The sequence below is a fragment of the Misgurnus anguillicaudatus genome, chromosome 12 (assembly GCF_027580225.2).
Source record: "Misgurnus anguillicaudatus chromosome 12, ASM2758022v2, whole genome shotgun sequence".
Classification (NCBI taxonomy): domain Eukaryota; kingdom Metazoa; phylum Chordata; class Actinopteri; order Cypriniformes; family Cobitidae; genus Misgurnus; species Misgurnus anguillicaudatus.
Genome location: NC_073348.2, coordinates 37,074,898 through 37,097,522, shown reverse-complemented (window position 1 = coordinate 37,097,522; position 22,625 = coordinate 37,074,898). Strand labels below are relative to the sequence as shown.

Here is a 22,625-nt window from a genome sequence, read left to right as displayed (position 1 = left end):
GGGGTATGGGGATCGGCAAATGACCACGAGCCGAAAGTGCGAAAACACCACATGTCGGAGTACTGCCCACTACACCATTAGCTCCCACACAAAGTATAACATTTTTTGGTGGGTTCAAACCCATGATGACGTAATGCTCTACCACTGAGCTATACAGGAGCACAAACAATTGAAGAAAAGTTGTACAGTGTATATAAAAAAGTCATGTTTTGGGATAACACGCACAGATTAATAATTCATCGTAAGGAGGCGTGTACACCAAAGCGGCTGAAAACGCCAGGGGGACGCTGACGGTGGGTGCTTGCCAGCGTTTTTTCAGACAAGCGCTTTGGTTGCTATGATACTTCTGCTTTGTTAATCAGTCGTTGAACGATGTGCCGGTTGGTTGTTGTAATAATTGACCCTCCCCTCCTTCACTGTGATTGGATGGCTGAGTGAGAAGTGACATTGACAAACCGAGCATTTCACTCGAAGTTAGGGCTGCAACTAACGATTATTTTAATAATCGATTAATCTGTTGATTATTTTTTGATTAATCGATGAATCGGATAAAAAACAAAAAACAAGAAATGCATTCATTTCCAACTCCTTATTCAAAATCTTTAGAAATTGCACAAACATGTTGTTCCTTGAACATACCTGAGCTGTTACAATAATAATAAAATAAAATAAAAATGGACTAAGACAAAAAAATACACATTTATGCTTTACATCTGCCAAATATACAGTGTAGACTTTTTTGTGAAGCATTTATAAGCCTTTCTTGATGGGATAAAAAAGATGGTATATGAGTACACTCTCAGAAATTTACAATTGGCCACATAAATGCGTCTTGTGAAAACGGAAAATGCGTCTTCTACTCCTGCGCAAAATGCAAATACACCATTCATTACTTTGCCTTAAATAATGTACGACGATGTTTATGCAACAAAAGGCGGCACTTACTGTATGTTGTACTGTATGTTGGGCCGGGCACGTGTGTCTCCTTGCTCGGCATGAGCAGCAGGAGAGTGACGGCGCGATGATTTTACATACAGGTCCATGACGGGGAAAAGCTTTCTTTGTTTAATATCATTGGAGTTTGTCATTAGAGTTTTTTATTCGTTCTAGAAACTATTTTACTCGCTGTCGACGCTCCATAAAGCATAAGCGTCTCGTTTTTGTTTGTTTACCTCTTTCCCGGCTAACTTCCAGGTGACGCGCTTACGTTTGGCATGAGAAAACACTGACATGTAGTTTTCCTCTACCTTCGCTGTTTTTTTATCTTTTCTCCGCCCTGTCTATGAGGCGCCGAACTCTGCAAGCAACAGTGCGCAAGAGAGACCGACCCTACGTCCCAAACCACATACTTCCATACTATATAGTAGGCGAAAAGCACTACTTCTCGTACTCTTTGCCTACTATATAGTATGGAAATAGGCGGTTTGGGACGCAGCGCGAGTGTGTTCACTCCGCTCCGCGCTTAACTGAAGTTTTTCTTTTTTTTAAATTAAACGTCTCTGCGTCGCGCGACACAACGAATCGATTATGAAATTCGTTGCCAACTCTTTTAGTAATCGATTTTTATCTATTTAATCGATTCGTTGTTGCAGCCCTACTCGAAGTTAAACATTTTCCAACTCTGGGCGCTGAGCGCGGAAAAAACCCTGACAAAACCTGCCACCTGCTGCCGTTGCAAACATACGCTGGCCACAGGTGTAAACGCTTTGGTGTACATGCCCCCTAAGAAGTTTTGCACTGCAAAAAATAAATTTAGCCATGAAATACTAACTATGAAAAGCTAATGGGCTCTACTATTTTGATTTCTCAGCTTTGTTTTGATGCACAATGGCAAGATTAATATTTCCCATTTACACTGCAAAAAAATATTTTCAACAAAAAAATTCTTAGTACCTTTGTCTTGTTTTCAGCAAAAATATCTAGAAATTCTTAAATTAAAATGCTTTTTCCTTAATGAGCAAAACGACCCAAGAAAATAAGTCCATAAGACCAAAAATATCAAATTTAAGCGATTTTGTGCATAAAACAAGCAAAAAAAAAAAATCTGCCAATGGGGTAAGCAAAACATTTTTCTTAAACACTAAATTCAAGAAAAATTCAAGAATTTTTTTTTATTCCATTGGCAGATTTTATTTTGCTTGTTTTAAGCACTAATTTACTTAAAGTTTATATTTTTGTCTTAAGACTAGACTTATTTTCCTAGGTCATTTTGCTCATCGAAAAAATACATCTTAATTTAAGAATTTTTAGATATTTTTACCGAAAACAAGACAAAAAGTCCAAGAATTTTTCTTCTTGAAAATAATTTTTTGCAGTGTAAATGGGAAATATTAATGCTGCCATTGTGCATTAAAACAAAGCTGAGAAATCAAAATAGTAGAGCCCATTAGCTTTTCATAGTTTATATTTCATGGATAAATTTATATTCAAACACTGTATAAGTATATATCTTTTCTCTTCTGCCACTCAGTTTTACTGACATTTATTGCCATCTTTATTTCAAAATTTCTATGTAATATTATGTTTTTACTTTTTTATATATATAAATGACTTTCTTACTTAGTATTTTTGTCTTGTTTTCAGTAAAAATACCAAAAGATTCTTAAATTAAGATGTATTTTCTTGATGAGCAAAATGACCTAAGAAAATAAGTCTAGTTTTTTTAGACAAAAAATATCAACTTTAAGTAAATTAGTGCTTAAAACAAGCAAAAAAATCTGCCAATGGAATAAGACAATTTTTTTTAAAATAAGTTTACTTTTTTCATAAACACTTAAGTCAAGATTTTTTTTCTTATTCCATTGGCAGATTTTTTTGCTTGTTTTAAGCACAATTTTGCTTACATTTTATATTTTATGTCTTTGCTCATCAAGAAAATATATCTTAATTTAAGAATTTTTAGATATTTTTACTGAAATCAGGACAAAAATACTAAGTAAGAAAGTCATTTTTTGCAGTGTGCCAACATATTGAAAGTGTGATTTTTATCGTTGTAATGCAGCTCAAAAAATGTATAAATGTCACCTCATAAACTATGTCACAATTATGAAAACCTATTATAAGGACCAGTTTATGAATGTCTGTCATTTATGACCACACACTGATTCATGTGTGATCTGTCTATAACGGCCCAGCAGTGTCCAGTCGCGCGTTCTTATTCCCCGTGGCACGTAATTGATTTCATTAATCAGCACTAATCTGAAACGAAGTCCATAACTGCAGAGAGTAAAATGGGTTCGCACAGGTGGAGGGAGTCCCGCGGCATGTGTTGAGTTGGTAATTGTCAGAAGTCCTTTAATTAACATTCACAGACGGGTCACATGAGGAAGGACCTGCCTATTGATGACAAGGGTCAGAAATCCGGTTGACGTGGGAAAGCTTAGACTACTGACGGCTTTACACATGCTTTGTCACATCTGACAATGACACGTGAAAATGAAAGTCACGCATAAATATTACACCAAGTATATTGTATTTTAGGAATTATTTAGCTGTTTTAGGAATTAAGTCTTTCTCCGCCAGCGTTTTTAAGAAAAAGTTGCCAGCAGAAATAAAAAAGAAATAAAGAAATAAAAACTCTTTTTATCCCTCTTAAATATGGGTAAGTTCTTCAAAAATACCAAATTTTGAGCAAAAAGCTGATTTTGAAGGACTTTTCATAGAGATGCAATTCAGAGCGATGATCAAAGCATACACCAGGGTTCCCACGGGTCCTTGAAATCCTTGAAAGTTTGTGAATCTGGGGGGAAAAATTCAAGGCCCTGGGAAGTTTTTGAAAATATACATACATAGATACAGTTCATATAGACCTGAAAGAAGTTTTCTGAAAATAAATCCCTGTGTAGTGTAGGATAATATCATAAAAATTGTAGACTTTTTAAGCACACATGCTAAACTGTTCGCTTTAAATGCTTATATCTTCTGTATGCGAATGTTGATTCATACCAAAATGCTTTTTTGCATAGTTGTGTTTGACACATGAAAACGTCTCGGGTTATGTATGTAACTGTTGTTCCCTGAGATGAGAACGAGACATTGCGTCTCACTTTCCATACTTCCTGCATTCCTGTAACGCCAATATTTCGGATAGCGATATACTTCCTGGCTCCCGCGTCACCCTGTCTTTGTCGTTAAGCCTCACCATTGGTTCAATTTGATATACACATTCAGACCCACTTACCCCTGGAGGCCTCCCCAAAGTGTCACTGCAGTGACGCAGCGCGAGTTCCCTCGAAAGGGAACTGTAACAATGTATCTTTAAAGGTAATACGATGTAACCTTTCTCTCACTTGAAATGTTTTGCCACATCTAGTCCTTGAATTTGAGGGTATTGGACCTGGAAAGTCATTGAACAGTCCTTGAATTTGAAGTTAACTAAGGTGTGGGAACCCTGATACACGTATTTTGAATTATTTGACCTAAGGGGTTGCTTCCGGGTTTTACAAGTTGGGTAAGAGAGCCATCTAGAAAAAAGCTCGTCATTGGCAGGGAAGTGTTTTCTCGGCAGTTAAAGAGTTAATCTGCTGTTTAGTCTTGTAAAAGTTGTAGTTGTAAAAGGCAGTATTGACTTTACTGTGCGATTTGCAAAATGTAAGTGTCCACTTATGTCTTCCAAGTTTTATTATTGTCTGGTAATTTCTAGGGAAATCTAGCATCACGCTCCAGGTGGATTATGGGATTGAAAATGGCATGAGGAAAGCATTAGCACACCCTAACACGTGTGTTGCATTGGATGACCTTCTTTTATTATAATAGAAACAGAAATTCGATTGTAACATTGCAGTATCTGTCAGCTGAGCAACACCAGCATTTTATTTACACAGCAAAACCAGTTTTACTCCCATTTGGCGCAGTGTGAGTGTTTATTTTGGACCCAGTACAGTAGTTTCTCTTGTGCTTTAATAAAGCAGTTTACAGTATATTACCCTGACCATAGCCATTACAACACTGACTATAATACAGTTCCCAACACTATAGCGATCTAGACATCAGTCGGCACAGGTATAAATGCCAAAGCTGCGCTTAATCAGCTCTTATAACTGCTGTGCCGAATATGCATCAAGCTTTGCCTTTTAATCTTTTCTCTTAAATAAAGTCCCAGCAGGATTTAGCATTTATCAGTTCACTTACAATTCGGAGAATGTCGCTATTAGACGCGGCACTTCAGGCTCTCTGTCACAAGAATGTAAAGCTTACAAACCTATTAAACTCAATAGAAAGCATTAAAAGCACTGGAGGGACTTCCCTGCAAATGAATGCCAAAGGTGTCACTGAGTCTATTGGTAACTGTAGTCACTGAAAACTAGCAAGCTAAATAATTTATTATACAAATGTCTTTGCCAAAAGGTGGTAGGTTACCAAAAGGTAGGGTTTGTATCATTTTCACCCGACCTACCTAATATGTGCTTATTTATTTTGCTAGGATTGTTTAAATGTTTTTTCCCATCAGAAGACCTACGTACATGTATGGGTCATTATATAATTGCAGGTACATTTGGTGTCCAAGTCAGCTTTTTTTCAAATGCTTATATTTTTAATAATTTGGTACTCATTTTCATGGATCACAAGATGTTACATATTTTATGTAAAAGTATAGGACAATTTTTGGCCGAGATACACACTAATTATTTTATTATTTTCACGAAAAAAAATTCTTAGTATTTTTATTTTCACTAAATATATCTAAAAAACAAGCTAATTTTTCTTGAACTTTTCTTGAATTTAGCTTACCCCATTGGCAGATTTTTGCTTGTTTTATGCACAAAATCACTTAAATTTGATATTTTTGGTCTAAAAACTAGACTTATTTTCTTGAGTCGTTTTGCTCATCAAGAAAATACATTTTAATTTAAGAATTTTTTGTTATTTTTACTGAAAACAAGACAAAAATACTAGGATTTTTTCTCAAAAAAATTATTTTTCTTATTTTTTTTATTTTGTTTTAAGTACAAATATCTATAAATTTTTTAAATCAAGATGCATTTTGTTGATAAGCAAAATTTAGTTTTTTAACAGAAATATTACATTTAAGTGAATTTGTGCTTAAAACAAGCCAAAAAATCTGCCAAGGGGTAGGAAAAAATAAGTTAACTTTTTCACTTAATTCAAGAAAAACATTCTTACCTGAAAAATCTGAAATATGCACAGCAAAAGATTATTTTCAATAAAAGAATTCTTTGTATTTTTGTCTTGCTTTCAGTAAAAATATATAAAAATTCTTAAATTCAGATGCTTTTTCTTGATGAGCAAAACGACCCAAGGAAATAAGTCTAGTTTTTATACCAAAAATATCAAATTTAAGTGATTTTGTGCACAAAACAAGCAAAAAAATCTACCAATGGGGCAAGCAAAAAAATCTTGAACATTTTTCTTAAACACTAAATACTGAAAACAAGACAAAAATACTAAGAATTGTTTTTCTTGAAATTGCTTTAAATTTGTCCAAATGAGTCCTTAGCAACACATATTACGAATTATAAATACATTTTGATATATTTATGTTAGGAAATTTACAAAATATCTTCATGGAACATGATCTTAACTTAATATGATTTTTTGCATAAAAAATCTATAATTTTGACCCATACAATATATTTTTGACTTCTGCCAACTTTGCGACTTTAATATGACTGGTTTTGTGGTCCAGGGTCACATTTGATAAAAAGCTGAAAAAAAATTACTTTGGATACCAAATGTACCTACAATGATATAATCACCCACTGCAAAGAAGTGTAAAAAAAATGTCTAGTATTATATAATCTTCAATATAGTTTTCATTTTTAGTGTTTTACAAATATTATTGTATTAATTTTTCTTACAAATTAGGTCTCACATTAATTAATTTTTTTGTGGGATCCACCCATATTGAGATTTATATATAGATTTGTCAAATTTTCTATCATTGTGCATAATGTTCAAGTAGCCAATAAAATGCAGTATTTTCATCCGAGACTGGTTTTTGGAAATCCTTTTGTCTCCATCTCACCAACAAAGCTGTAAATCAGGAAAATATATCATAAGTCATTTTACCTGAAAGAATTACATTTTGAACACAATATTTCACTTCAGCCATCCACTTAAACATATTAGCTCCACCAGGTCACTGTTTTATCGCTTTTATCAGTTAGCTTTTAAGTCGCCCTTACACGCAGATGTTTTTCTTATTACATTAGTGCCATTTTGGTTTTGCCTTATGGGGTACGCGCTAAATGAAAGTTACAGTAATCGTGAGGCCAGAGTTTATTGCCGTGGGTTTTTATGAGCGACAGTGGGCCTGTGAAGAGCCGAGAGACTTTAGACTTTATCTTTGTTGGAGTTTGTATAGAGTGCTCAGTGGCTCAGCACAGAGGGCATTAGACTCATTATTGTGCCACTACTATCAGGAGATGAGACTTCAGTATTACTGTAGGAAAATACAACATTCAGTCCCTTGTGGTGGGATATTGGTTATCCCAAACAATCTGTTGACAAAATGTGTTTTAGCATCACTGAAAAATATTACGAAAAAATTTTTGTCACGTTAAGATGAAGTTTTGCTGACAACTGTACATGTTTATATTGTTTAGTATTATTTTTTGTGAGTCATTTAATATCATTATGGTACACTGCAAAACTTGACTTTCTTTCTTAGTAATTTTTTTCTTGTTTTTAGTACAAATATCTTTTTTTTTTAATCAAGATATAAATATTGATGAGTAAAATGACCTAAAAAAATAAGGGTAATTTTAAGACAACACCCACCCCCTCAAATTTAAGTAAATTTGTGCCTACAAAAAATGATTTTCAAGAAAAAAAGTATTGTTTTCAGTGAAAATATCTAAAAAATGAGTAAAGAAAATAAGTCTAGTTTTTAGACCAAAAATATAAAATTTAAGTGATTTTGTGCATAAAATTAGCTAAAGAATCTGCCAATAGGGTGAGCAAAAAAAAATCTTGAACATTTTTCTTAAATACTAAATTCAAGAAAAATTAATTTTTTTAGCACAAATTCACTTAAATGTAAGATTTTTTTGTCTAAAAACCAAACAAAATACATTTTAATTTAAGAATTTTTTGATATTTGTACTGAAAAAAAGACAAAAATACTAAGTAAGAAAGTCATTTTTTGCAGTGTATATAGTACATTTTTCTTGAATTTTTCTTGAATTTAGTGTTTAGTAAAAATGTCAAGGTTTTTTTGCTTACCCCATTGGCAGATGTGGTAATAGTTTATTTTACGTTGTCTTTGTTACACATGATACATGTAATTATTATTGTAATAACAGTTAATTATGCATAATTACATGCAACTAACCCTAAACCAAACCCTAATACTAACGCCAACCCTATAGTAAGTACATGTTGTTAATGATTATTACTTAGTACTTAAATGTATAATTACACTGTAACAGTGATACCGTAAAATAAAGTGTGACCGGAGAATTTTTTTGCTTTTATGCACAAAATCACTTAAATTTTATATTTTTGATCTAAAAACTAGACTTAATTTCATGAGTCATTTTGGTCATCAAGAAAAAACATCTATTTTTACTGAAAACAACACAAAATTACTAAGAATTTTTTTTCTTGAATTTTTTTTTTTCTTAACTTTTTTTAACTTTTAAAGTCCCTTTATTTTTCAAAGCAATATTTGCAGGACACTTACTATTTTTCCACATTCGAGAGCTTGGCATAACTAGAAAGATGTATATTTGTTATAAAAATATCCAGATGTATGCAAATATCTTATTTGTGGCTGTAGCTTATTTTAATGCTTGTTCTGTTTTATTTAAAATAAGTCATTTTAAAGCCCCTTAAAAATCTGTTCAGCCCTTTGATTTAGAAACTAATGCTGCAAAAACTAAAAATGTATTGATAATAATCGATTATGAAATGTAAAAAAAATGTTTGACGAATATCATTATCGATTAGGTCTGTGATGTCACTTGTCCACCTGCCCACTGCAACTGCGCAGTTTTAAGTCAGGCGTATTTGTTAAAAAAGTACTTTTATTAACAAACACTGCGCTGTTTTTACATTACCATGTAACTCCTGCTTCTTTGTGCCGTGTGAATATAGATTTTAAAAACTTAGTTTCTGGTAACGACTGACGCACGTTGACTAAAGAGTACATTTTCAGCATAAGACGTTGTGTACGAGACCTAGTGGCGTATTGACAACAAAATCCCATCAATAGGCTATATGCCCAGCTGCACTACTTCCTGAACTTCAGCCAGCTCCTTGTTTCCTGTCTGCCATTATCGGACAAACTGATTAATCCAGGTGTGTCTAATTATTGTTGTTGTGACTACTGAGGTCAGGCACACCTGGATTAATCAGTTTGTCCAATAATGGCAGACAGGAAACAAGGAGCTGGCTGAAGTTCAGGAAGTAGTGCAGCTGAGCATAAAGCCTATTGCCCTCAGAAGGTCTTTATTAACCACCTGGTTGCCATGTTGATGTTTTTAGTGAAGGATGGATGGACTTCAAAAGCACCATTTACTACCATATAAAGCTTGGAACAGCCATTTTCTAATGTAACTCAGATTGTGTTTGTCTGAAAAAAGATTATCATATACATTGAGGATGGCTTGAGGGTGATTAAATCATGGGGTAATTTTCATTTTTGATTCAACTATTTCTTTAAAGAACCTTGATGTATGGGGCAAATGCATTACACGTTGTTGCGATTGGCCAAGTGATGTCATAGTGCAAACTAATCGATAATGAAATTTGTGGATCATTATTGATTATTATTGAGTATTCGATTAGTTGCTGCAGCCTTACATGATATAGTTTTTGTGCTGGAAATGTGTTGTTTTGCAATCCCTGCTGAAAAGAATGAGATAAATATATGTATTGTTCCTAACAAATGCGTACACCTTGCATCATCGCCAAAACATCTTCACATTATGTAACACTTGAGTTTAAACAAAAGCCTTGCAACAGTACAACAGTAATGCGCTATGTTTGAAGCTAAAACGTTTTGGCACAGATGCATCAGAACTAAATTGCACCCATTATAATCAACAATGCTGTCTGCACTGAAAGTGCCCATCTGTGACGCATACAGTATGTTTAAATCACATCGCGTTATCATATATACTACCACATCATACCGCCCTACATAGTATGTAGTCGGGCTGTACATACAGTACACAGCATTAGAAAACAATCCATCCGAGTCGTATATCTTCACCTTCAATTTGCCAGCGACTTCTTTGTTATTACTGGGCGGATATGAGTGCATTTCCCCTGCTCATTTCCCTGTGTGCCGGGGTAATCAGACTGTTGTGTCTAAGTGCGTTGTCTCTCTCTCTCTCTCTCTCTCTCTCTCTCTCTGTACGTCAGTAATGTGCTGCAGGCAGAATCTGAAGTCATCGCAGAACAATCCTCCCTGGCGCTGTGGCCATGCCAGCGTGTCATTTCGACCCGGAGCTCTGACGCTTACAAGCCCATGCGTGCTAGATAACGCTTTCAGCCTTTCATAATGCCAGCCAGTTCTGTCACTTAATTGTTTTGTCCATCTTGAGCTGTCAAAACAAATAGTTGTTACTGTACATCAGTTTTTGTTGTTGTTGTTGTGGAGCAACTGGATTAAACAAGTGGCGCTACCATCTTAAGTACATTTATGTAGGTTTTTTCACAGGAGCTTAGCTGCGATGCTTTTTCAGTATAAAGTAACTTTTTCCAATGAGTAGCCATGCAGCATGACGTTTTTGTCAATTTGACATTGCAAATCAGATGCATGATATTGTATTTAGATGTATTTTTGGATGGATTGCATTCACTGATTTAAAAAACACTGCTGTAAGATACTATTACTGATTATTTTATAACATGCTGGCGTACTGTCTACAAACCAAATATTTTAAATGCAGTGCTCCAGACTAACTTTTTATATTAGGAGCACAGTGGCCCCCAACTGAAAATTTTAGGGGTGCAACCAGAAAATTTAGGGGCACAAACCCGTAAATCAACATGCTAACCAAATATTCACATTTCTACTAATTTCCACTGTATTACTTAAAGGTGCAGTGTGTAGTTTTTAGAAGGATCTCTTGACATAAAAGCAAAATAATATACAAAACTATATTATCAGGGGTGTATAATGACCTTTTTATAATGAACCGTTATGTTTTTATTACCTTAGAACAGTGTTTCCCAACCCTGGTCCTCGGGCGCCCCCTCCCGGAGGGTTTTGGATGTCTCCTTGTTTAACGCGCCTGATTTAACTCATCAGCTTGTTAGGGACACATGTTTACCATTTTGGAAGGAGGCTGATGAGTCGAATCGGGTGTTTTAAATAAGGAGACATCTAAAACTTTCTGGGAGGGGGTGCCCGAGGACCAGGATTGGGAAACACTGCCTTAGAATAAGATGTTTTTATCTACATACACTGAAAGAAATGATTCATTCAATTTACTCAATTTTTTTAAGGCAGGTGGTTGCAATCAATTTATTTAAGCGTCATTTAAACAAAAGTTTTTTGTTTTGTGTTGTATTACTATTTTTTTTGTTTTAATGTAGCCTAACCACATCGATTGCAACCACTTACCTTAAAAAAAATTGAGTAAATTGTATGAATCATTTTTTCAGTGTACACTGAGGGTCCCCCTACGTGGAAGTCGCCATTTTGTGCCGCCATGTTTCTACAGAAGCCCTTAATGGACAAACTTTGTTTACTAAGTTGTCTCCATCGATGACATGTTTTTCTGGTGGTGGCTACCGTAGCTTCTCTGTGCGTTTCAAAAGCGAGGGGTGAACAGTGGACTGAGCCGTTGGTTGCAATATTCAACCTCACCACTAGAAGCCGCTAAAATTTACACACTGCACCTTTAAATACTTTAATGATAGATGCAGGAAGTACAATGTGCTGTTTTCAATTCAGTGTTACATCACAAAAAAGGTCAAATTAACTGGTCACGCATGTGCAACTGGATGTAAAATTCAGTGGCACACTCTCAAATTTTAGTGGCAAAATGCCACCATTTGGTGGCAGTCTGGAGCCCTGAAATGCTATCTTTTGAGAATGTACAGTAGTGGAGCTACTTTTACATTTATGCATTTGACACTTGCTCTTATCCAAAGTGGTTTATAGTGCATACAATTTTTTGTGTAAATTTTAGCAATTGTGTGTTATGTGGAAATGACCTTGGTGTGTCTAGACCAGTGGTCTCCAACCTTTCTGTGAACAAGGGCTGCCACAATGGATAAAACAATCTGGAGGGCTACTTTTTGATCTAGTCTTTGTGAAATTGATGCAGAGAGGCTGTAGGGTCAATGGGCAACATTTCCCATCTACCTAGCACAGGAGGTATGCCATGTTGTGTCGAGTTGGCATTTTAACAAAATAATTTTATTTAACCAATAAAGGAAGTCATATACATCTGGGATGGCATGAGAGTGAGTAAATTATGGGAGAATATCCATATTTGGCTCAAACAATTTCATTAAATGTCTTCCTCATTAGCTCACTGCAGGTGACCCAGAGACACCCGTGGTTCTGTGCATCCTCAGAGTAAAAGCCTGTTATGGACCAATGAATATAAAAAAGTCGTTTTAAAAACCATTGTAAATAAAAGAGAATAGAGGACTTCACAACACAACTATAATAATAAAAATCGGAGGAACGATATCGTTGGGATCAGTTTCGGAGCGACTAGTTTTTGAGCTGATAAACAAAAGAAAACTAGTTTGGCTGTTGCTGATTGTGGCACAGGTTTTAATGTCTTAATTAAAGACGGCCACAGTTCGGAAGTGATGTTTTTGAAGTAGAATATTATGTATTGATTTATTACTTATATGGTCATGCTGACCAGAGCTCTTCACGGGTCCACCTAGACCTGAAAACCCGAGGTCTAAAAGTTTCACGTGTGCCTCGGATATAAAATTAGCAGCCTCTGATAATTTTATGTAAAATTTTATGTAAGGTATCTAAACTCCTTATCCGTTTACATACCGTTTACATCCCTTGGACTAGGACTAGGACTCCGTGTACTCAGCGCGCCGCCATGTTTGTTTACATTGCGTGAATGGTCCGCTGTAATTTCTGGAATGGATTTATTGCGTTCTGTAAAAAAGGAGGAGTGGCATTTATCGCATTTTGGGAAAAAAGGGTGAAAAGATGACAGAATAACACGGCGGATATTGGATTTTGCATAAATTTAATTATTTACTTTTAAATACTGACCTGATATAATACTGATTTTGGCAGTAACTCATTTTTTTTCAAAAATGGCGCTTATCGCGTTTGGAACCAAACTCTTCATATATATATATATATATATATATATATATATATATATATATATATATATATATATATATATATATATATATATATATATATATATATATATATATATATATATATACAGTTGTGTTCAAAATTATTCAACCCCAACTGAAATTGATTGTTTTGGCCGGTTTGACATTGATTTTGATCATTCAGTCATCCTGCTTACAATTACATCAAAGAGGCATGTGTAGGTCAGACAAATATAACATAACATTTATAATGAAATAACCACAAATGTCTTTTCGGTGCTCACATCATTATCAGTTTTATTCAACCCCCAAGTGACATTCAATCTTAGTACTTAGTACAACATCCTTTTACAGTTAAAACAGCTTTTAAACGTGAAGCATAGCTTGACACAAGTGTCTTGCAGTGATCTACGGGTATCTTCGCCCATTCATCATGGGCAAAAGCCTCCAGTTCAGTCACATTCTTAGGCTTGCGCACTGCAACTGCTTTCTTTAAGTCCCACCAGAGGTTCTCAATCGGATTTAAGTCTGGTGACTGCGATGGCCACTTCAAAATGTTCCAGCCTTTTTTCTTCAACCATGCTCTAGTGGATTTGGAGGTATGCTTGGGATCATTGTCCTGTTGAAAGGTCCAACGTCTCCCAAGCCTCAGGTTTGTGACGGACTGCAACACATTGTCATCCAATATCTCCTGGTACTGAAGAGAATTCATGGTACCTTGCACACGCTGAAGTTTCCCTGTACCTGCAGAAGCAAAACAGCCCCAAAGCATGATTGACCCCCCACCATGCTTCACAGAAGGCAAGGTGTTCTTTTCTTCATAGGCCTTGTTTTTCCTCCTCCAAACATAGCGTTGATCCATGGGCCCAAACAGTTCTAATTTTCCAAAGAACACTATCCCAAAACTTCTGTGGTTTGACCACATGACTTTTGGCATACTGCAGGCGACTCTTCTTATTCTTTGGAGACAGCAAGGGGGTGCGCCTGGGAGTTCTGGCATGGAAGCCTTCAGTACGCAGGGTGCACCGTATTGTCTGAGCAGAAACTTTAGTACCCACATCTGACAAATCTTTTCTCAGTTCCTCAGCAGTCACACGGGGACTTTTTTCCACTCTACGCTTCAGATAGCGCACAGCAGTCGCAGTTAGCATCTTTTTTCTGCCACGACCAGGAAGCGTTTCAACAGTGCCCTTTGCCTTGAATTTGCAAATGATGCTTCCTATGGTGTCTCTTGGTATGTTTAACATCTTTGCAATCTTCTTATAGCCATTGCCCTTCCTGTGAAGATTAATCACCTCTTCTCTTGTCTTCCTGGACCATTCTTTTGACTTCACCATGTTTGTAACCACACCAGTAAATGTTTAGAAGGAGTTGAGTATCACAGTCATTTTAAAGCTGCCTAATTGGTGCTTATTAGGCTTTATTGCGTTCCCTGACATCCATAGGTGTTTTCAATACCTGATTGAAAACACTTCAATGAACCTCTGTTCTTCAGAGTGGTAGTTCTTTAAGGGGTTGAATAATTGTGTCAATGAAGAATTCACAAAAGAAACATTTACTACTATATTACAAAACCAATTGATGTCATTTTAGTTGCATATGGTTCTTTAAGAAGTCATTGTAGGATTTCATTCTGAATACAATTACAAATGTACACTAAATTCCCTAAAACCCTTAACAGCATTGGGGGTTGAATAATTTTGAACACAACTGTATATATTAGTGCTGGGCAAAAATTAATCGCAATTAATCGCATACAAAATAAAAGTGATTTTTGGCATAATATATGAGTATGTGCTGTGTGTAATTATTATGTATAAATAAATACACACACATTCATGTATGCATTTAAGAAACATTTACATGTTTATATATATTTATTTATATTTGTATATATTCTATATTAAAAATAAATGGAAAAAAATTATATATATAAGTAAAACAATTCTGAAATGAATATATGAATGTGTATGTGGTTAAATATAATCAGACACAGTACACGCACATATGTTATGCAAAAGGGTCGCTTTTGTTTTGTGTGCGATTGGTCGCGATTGGTCTTTGCCCAGCACTAATATGTATATATATATCTCCCAAGGGTTTTTTCCCTCCTAGGACTTTTTTCCTCCTAGGCTTAAAAAACACGGGAGGTTTTTCTCCTAGGTTGTTTTTTAACCCCGGGGAGTCAGCCGACATTGGCTTAACTTACCACCCTCTTCTATACGTTACAATATTAATATGCTCGCAGCTCGCTTGTAAAGTTTATTCATAGCCGCTGTATTTTGCTACTTATGTTGTCTGTCGATTTTTCTGTGTTTTCCCCTGTTTCTATTAATGTAAAGCTGCTTTGAAACAATTACCAATTGTGAAAAGCGCTATATAAATAAAATTGAATTGAATAATTTAAAATGAATGTGTTTTTGCCAAATGGACCCAAGAAGACCAGAACAATCTCACGTGTGTGCATCGAGTCCTTTTCCAACCCCTCTTCTGTTTGCCAAGAGCGTTTGCAACATTGTGTGGCTGACGATAGGTTCATTTTCATTGAGCCAGATCTATCAATCAAATTTGAATGCACATTATAGCGATTAACATGGTATCAGATAACAAATTAAAATAAATGGAGTAGCGGGCCAAATTAGTTGCGATGCCACCGGGGTTTGTTTCTGTCTGATTGATGCGTGCACGGCTGCAGACTGCACACACGCCGGTGCCGTTTACATTCAATGTACAAAAAATAGAGCTGAATTTTTATTTGACTTTTTTAAGCCAAAGTGCTTCCGCACGTCGGCTTTGAAAGCTGCAGGCGTTTTTAAATGTTCTGCCATTTTCTCACTCCCACTAACTTCTGAGACAACTGGACAGCGACAACTACAGCAGCGGCAGAGGAGGTCATTTGACGCACACAGAGGGATTTGATGTATCAATATTTTTGCACATACCTAGTACATACCTTAAAGGATTAGTCAATTTTCTTAAAAGAAAAATCCAGATAATTTACTCACCACCATGTCATCCAAAATGTTCTTTGTTCAGTCGAGAAGAAATTATGTTTTTTGAGGAAAACATTGCAGGATTTTTCTAATTTTAATGGACTTTAATAGAGCCCAACATTTAATACTTAACTCAAAAACTTAACAGTTTTTTTCAACGGAGTTTCAAAGGACTATAAACAATCCTAAACGAGGCATAAGGGTCTTATCTAGCGAAACAATTGTCATTTTTGACAAGAAAAATAAAAAACATGTACTTTTAAACCACAACTTTTTGTCTAGGTCCGGTCCAGCGCGACCTAACGTAAATGCGTAGTGATGTAGGGAGGTCACCTGTTACATATATAAAATGCACATTTGCGGACCATTTTAAACAATGAACTGACACAAAGACATTAATTAGTATTAGTTGACATACAACAATGTAGGAACGGTCCTCTTTCAACACACTTGTAAACACTGGGGCGGAGTTTCGTGTTCGTCTTCTGTGACCTCTTGACGTCATGACGTATTGCGTGGGGTCAGCTGGCGCATCACGACCGGATCTAGACAAGAAGTTGTGCTTTAAAAGTGTATATTTGTTATTTTTCTTGTCAAAAATGACAATTGTTTCGCTAGATAAGACCCTTATGCCTCATTTAGGATTGTTTATAATCCTTTGAAACTCCGGTGAAAAAAACTGTTAAGTGTTGAGTTAAGTATTAAATGTTGGGCTCTATTAAAGTCCATTAAAATTAGAAAAATCCAGCAATGTTTTCCTCAAAAAACATAATTTCTTCTCGAATGAACAAAGAAAGACATCAACATTTTGGATGACATGGTGGTGAGTAAATTATCTGGATTTTTCTTTTAAAAATGGACTAATCCTTTAAGGATCTATTGTGTACACCTTACTGGTACCAAATTGTCCCTTAAGGTACACAATAGGTTCTTGGGGTATAATACTGTACCCAAAAAGGTCGTATACCCATAAAGTACAAAAATGAACCTTTGAGGGTACAGAAAAGTTACTTCATTCAGGTTTTGTAACACTGTAGTGCCCGACTTTACAATTAACATAACATTATTGTTGTTATCTTCCATGTGTGTATCTAAATATAGTTATCATTATAGTTAGCGTCATGTGTAAATGCCCTTTAATCCTCCATCTCTGACCTCTGCTGCCCATGCCTGAAGCTGTATTCTTTGTTGTGTTTTTCCACGGCAGACGAATGCGTTTTCAGATAAAGCCAGTTCTTCTGGTTAACAACGCTGTCCGTGTGCCTGTCCCAGATGTAGATTTCGGCATGGAGAGTGTTTGTTTAAGGGTGTGTGCGGTGCAGTGTTTGGTTAAGCATCAGTAGATGTGTGTGTTTGTGATGCATTAACCGGAATTGTTTGTGTGTGTTTGTGATCGCAGAGTGCAGCTGCAGCTCCGAGTCCTGTCCTTGGAAACATGCCTCCCGGAGACGGCATGCCCGTCGGCCCCGTTCCTCCGGGCTTCTTTCAGGTACACACACATGGTGCATAGCTGCGATGAGAAATTAAGTACTTGCATACTTAGCAGTATGTACTGGATACTGCCTGCTATTGAGAAAACATTTTGCAGTAAGGGCAGTGTAATCTCTTGTACATACATTCAAACCTAAATATTACATAAATCACTATACAAAAAAATTTAAACTGTGCTTTCTGTATTTCCACTTCCACTTGCATCATGTCTCAAGTGTTCCTGTAGCTTAATTGGTAAAACATTGCATCAGCAGTGCAAAGGTACACACATACTGATAAAAAGTGCACCGTGAATTCGTTATGGATAACACCGTCTGCCAAATGCATGAATGTAAACGGCAACAAACACAATATTTCCTTGCTTAAAGCTCAACACACAATCGTAAGCTATCCCTGTATCCACTTAAACATGGCTTTTACCGGTTTGCACCAAATTGCACCGAGTTAGATGGAATGAAAATAAACATCCTTTCCCTTCCTCTTAGATCTTTCACTCCACCTGGAGCTTGTCCACATCTTTCTAGGATTTCCGCATCAGTATGTCTTTGAAGCCTCTTAATTCTCTCTCAATGAGCCATAACGGCTGCTCGTATTAAAGCCCCCAGACGTTAATGCGGGAAAAGTTTCTATAAACGGCTCACCTGAGGTTTAGTCCTGGAAGGCTGAACGGTTGGTTGTGAATGAATGTTCTGCTATTCAAAGGTTGCTTTAGGGAGCATCAGTGAGGTCAAAACATGCCGAGGGATGCGTTTATAAGGCAGACAGGTTATTTTCGTTGTGCGGAAGCCTGATCTTTGAACGGGGTCATTGCACTTACCTGCAACTGGCACTGAATTGTGTCCAAGGATAATGTCTTTGTCTATGTTACGAAATACTCTATATTCTGATTGGCCAGTTGTGAAATTAATTCAGTCATTAATTGTTTTATTTATTTAGTAAGTAGCCGTGTGATAAGAATGTATAATCCATTGTTATTGAATGTTTCATTTTCACGCTTATTGTACAGTATATATCTATTTCCATAGCAATAGATTGCACATTATCAAAATAAATAAATTATGGCTACAACCGATTAAAATAAAAATTTTAACATTTGACAAACGTTTCATCTTCACGTTTATTTTTAAGTTTGCGGGATTTAACTTTGCGTCATGTGCGTTCTCCACTCGAGTTAAAATTTTTGGGATGACGCGTTTGAGGCGATAAGCACTCGTTCGTGTCATTCGCATCGTTCCACGCAAATTCACGCCTATTCGCATTTTTGCATTGACTTTATATTTAATCTACATGCGCAAGTAATTATATTACATTACACTAGATTACAGATTTGAAAGACGGCGGTGCTGCTTCACATTGTTTTCCGATCGCAATTGTAGAGCGTGTGTGAAATCTGACACCAGTGGCGCAAACATGTTTAAGCACCTTTAGTTTGAGCTATCTATCGATTTAAATAGCAATGGATTACATTCTGATGAGTAATCGCAAAATAAATATATACTTAACTTTTACCCCACCATTGATGAGTTATCTCGTCAATTAAAAGAAAACGCTTCCCTGTCAATAACGAGTTTTTACGGCAATCCATATTTCTGCTATTATCCACTAGGGGGTCGCTCTTACCCAACTTATAAAACACTAAAGCATCCACTGATCCAAAAACAGTAAAAACTCGGTATGTTTTGATCACCGTTCTGAATCTAAAATGCAATTTGCTCATAATTTTCAGCTTTTTGCTCAAAATGTAGCATTTTTGAAGAAACCTACCCATACTTAAGAGGTGATAAAAAGAACAAATTAGATAGGATGATTTTTTTTTTTAAGCAGAGGGTCTGTTATTTCATTTTATATATTGAATTGTTTATATATTAAAAGAAGAAAATTTTCTGGAAGGCATTAAACTTTTATGGAAATCATAAAAATGCTGGCGCTGGCTGGCAACTTTTTTTTGAAAACGCTGTCGGGAAAAGATTTAAAAATATTAGTTGACTCAATTAAAAAAAAAAATTCATTAAAAATTTTAAAGTAGCACAAACACATCCTTTTTTAAGTTGAAACAACAAATCTTTTTTTACAGTGTATAATCTATTACTATTAAAATCAATAGGTACACAATAAATGTGAAGCTAAATAGTTTGTCAAATGTTGAAAAGCATTTGGGAATTTGGACAGATGTGCTACTTTGACACAGTCGTGTTGAACAACTATTCTTAAAGAAAAGAAAATAGTCCTCTGGAGTGTGTTTACTACCACGATTTAACACGACACCTGTGTTGACATGAGAGCAAGTCTTTATGAGGCAAATCAATGCCATGCGCTTACAGGGGGGGTGCTCATGAATCAATCGTCTTTGCATGTACCGCCCCATCCTAAAGAGACATGATATTAGACGCCTAGTGTGTTGTAATTGCTTTTGATTAAGAGTGACAGAATTCCAGCACACTGACTGGAGCAGATCTCCTAACATGCGGCGGGAGGGTGGATGGGTGACGGGGGGTTTCAGGCATCCCTTGCAGATCTCTAATGGTGCTCATCTAATAGAAAGATAAGCTAAGAAGATCAAATCATCCTTCTTAAGTGTCTCACCAAAACCTCATCTGCCTCCTGTGGTGTCTGGATGGAACCGTCTGACGTGCTTATCATCATATTTGAGTTTGTTTCATTTATTCAAATGCATGTATTTAATGAACAGTTAGGCCAAAACTAAAATGTTTTTGATGACGGGACTTTTTCCGTTTATGGAGCCCGAAAGTAGGAATATGCTAAATGTAATCTTTTGAGTAATGGGGACACCAAAAATGAAATGGTTTTAATGAACCATAAATGTAGGTCATATGTGACTTGGATGCGGTATTCCAAAATTAAATTCGATTTCATGGGCAAGACTTCAGAAGTATACTACAGGAATCATATAGATTTGAATATGATGCTTTTGTAGCCTAAATGTAAATTGTGTGGTCCATGATGTAAAATTAATTTAAAGAGAGTTTTCATTTAAAGTGCTTGTTTGTTGATCGTGTTAGTGAAGTTATGAGGTTTCGACCATCACACACAAGCTCAGATAGTGCTCGGTGAGCGAAGGTAGAGAAGCAAGATATGCATTGTTAAAGGTGCTGCGTCCACATTCAAGCCTCTCATCTTTAACTTTTCTGAACACTGAGACAAGTCGTTTTTCACTTAGAGATGGTATTGTCCCCTGAGACACCCTGTACTTTCCTTAAAATGTGTTCTCAGAGCAACACCTAATTCCCAGCCGGCCCTCGCCTTGCAGTGCCCTATGGCTTACGGCAAGAACTAATTTTACTGTCGGAGAAGCTGCATGGATATCCGTTAAATATGGAATAATGTCTGTAATGCCAATTTTATTTTTATTTCAACATGAGTTTTTTTTTACTAGATCCAAGGACAATGCAAGTGGTGCTTGTCTAAGCAGAACTTTGCACGGTTATGCTCAGGTCTTCTCTGGGTGGTTGCCAGGTCATTGTTTTGTGTTTGTTAGGATGTTTTCAATGGCTTCCTCTTCGTTGATAAGATGTTCTAACTGGTTGCTAAGTAGTTGCATAACAAATTCAGACGAGCCCAACTCTTGTGATATTCTTATCATTAATTGGGACTCGTTACAATTAGGGCTGGCGATATATTGAGCTTCCGTCGTATATTGGTGTTATCTGATATTGCGGGATGTGGGATGAGACATTAGTCCCTTTCACACATACAGTCTTTACTGGTAATTTACTGGTAAATTGGCGTTAACATGTCATGTGTGAACAGAACCTTTCCGGTAAATCAGTGCTCCCAATTTACCAGTAAGACAGGTTGTAAGATTACCAGTAATTTACCGGTAAGCGCTGTGTGTGAACAAAAATTATAGGATTACCGGCATTTAGAACGGACGACGTCAGACCGTGCTGACAGCTTCGGGCCAATCATAGCGTTTTAATACAGATGACGCGTTTACCCCCGCAGTGTTTACTGACGTTTCCACACACATGCTGCTTGAAAGTTGAGCACACCTGAAGTTTACGTCCACATTTCTTCACCAAAGTTGTTTAAAACAGCTTACCGCCGAATTGCCGACGTCCTTGGCACACCCTCTGTGAAGCCTAAAGTGCAAACAGTACTGTTGTTAAAAACGCATTTTCGGTTTGACGTTGTCTCATTCAATGTTGTTTGGTCATGAGCAACTTCGCGACTGTTTACCACAGACGTGAAAACAACAAAATACGGACCGTGGTTATGAACGACGTGGATTGTTTACAAATACAACACTGAGCTCGCCGCGTGCTACAGGTACTTCCGCTTTCTCAACGAATTTACCGGTATTTTGATACTGATGTGTGAATGATGTCTTACTGGTAAAATAACGGAACGCCAATGTGTGAACAGCACATTTTTGTATTTACTGGTAAATTCATTCTGGTAAATTCATGGTAATTTACCAGAATTACTGTGTGAAAGAGGCTAATACCATTTACAGTTTATGTAGTACTGTATGGTTTGAAATGACCTCCTTCTTTGCATCAGAAGCTCGACCAGAAATGTACACTGAGGTCAAAATTTCTTTGAATTTTATTTTCATCATACGCTGTTTTAATAAAGGTGATTCTGACGTTTACATGAGGCTTTGACTTGCATGTACAGATATGTGACTCGTGCTGGCAAATTGAGTCGGAAATGCACACCATCTAATTTTGAGCTACAGGCAAAAGAAAATATAAATACCGATTTTGGTTGAAATTGAAGTTTTTATCAAAATTAGTGCATTAAGCCCTCGTCTAGCCATCCCAATGCTCTAAATATCTAAAATGATCTTTATTTGTAAGTTTTCTGAGAGGTGTACTATCCTAAATGCTTAATCTAATACAAAGATGTGTGCATCCACATGAGTGTCTGACA

The 22,625-nt window shown here is 36.2% G+C and overlaps 1 protein-coding gene across 4 annotated transcripts in view; it reads left to right on the top strand.

Annotated features, from left to right (window-relative positions):
• ssbp2b (single stranded DNA binding protein 2b) overlaps window positions 1-22,625 on the top strand; it is an 88,481-nt gene that overhangs the window by 47,109 nt on the left and 18,747 nt on the right. For 3 of the 4 annotated variants that reach the window (XM_073874521.1, XM_055207694.2, XM_055207695.2), the window contains one exon: window positions 17,641-17,730. The exons of the other annotated variant lie outside the window; for it this stretch is intronic. In XM_073874521.1, coding sequence (XP_073730622.1) covers window positions 17,677-17,730 — 54 coding nt within the window. In that variant the 5' untranslated portion in view covers window positions 17,641-17,676. The remainder of the gene's footprint in view (window positions 1-17,640; window positions 17,731-22,625) is intronic. 4 annotated transcript variants of the gene reach the window in all.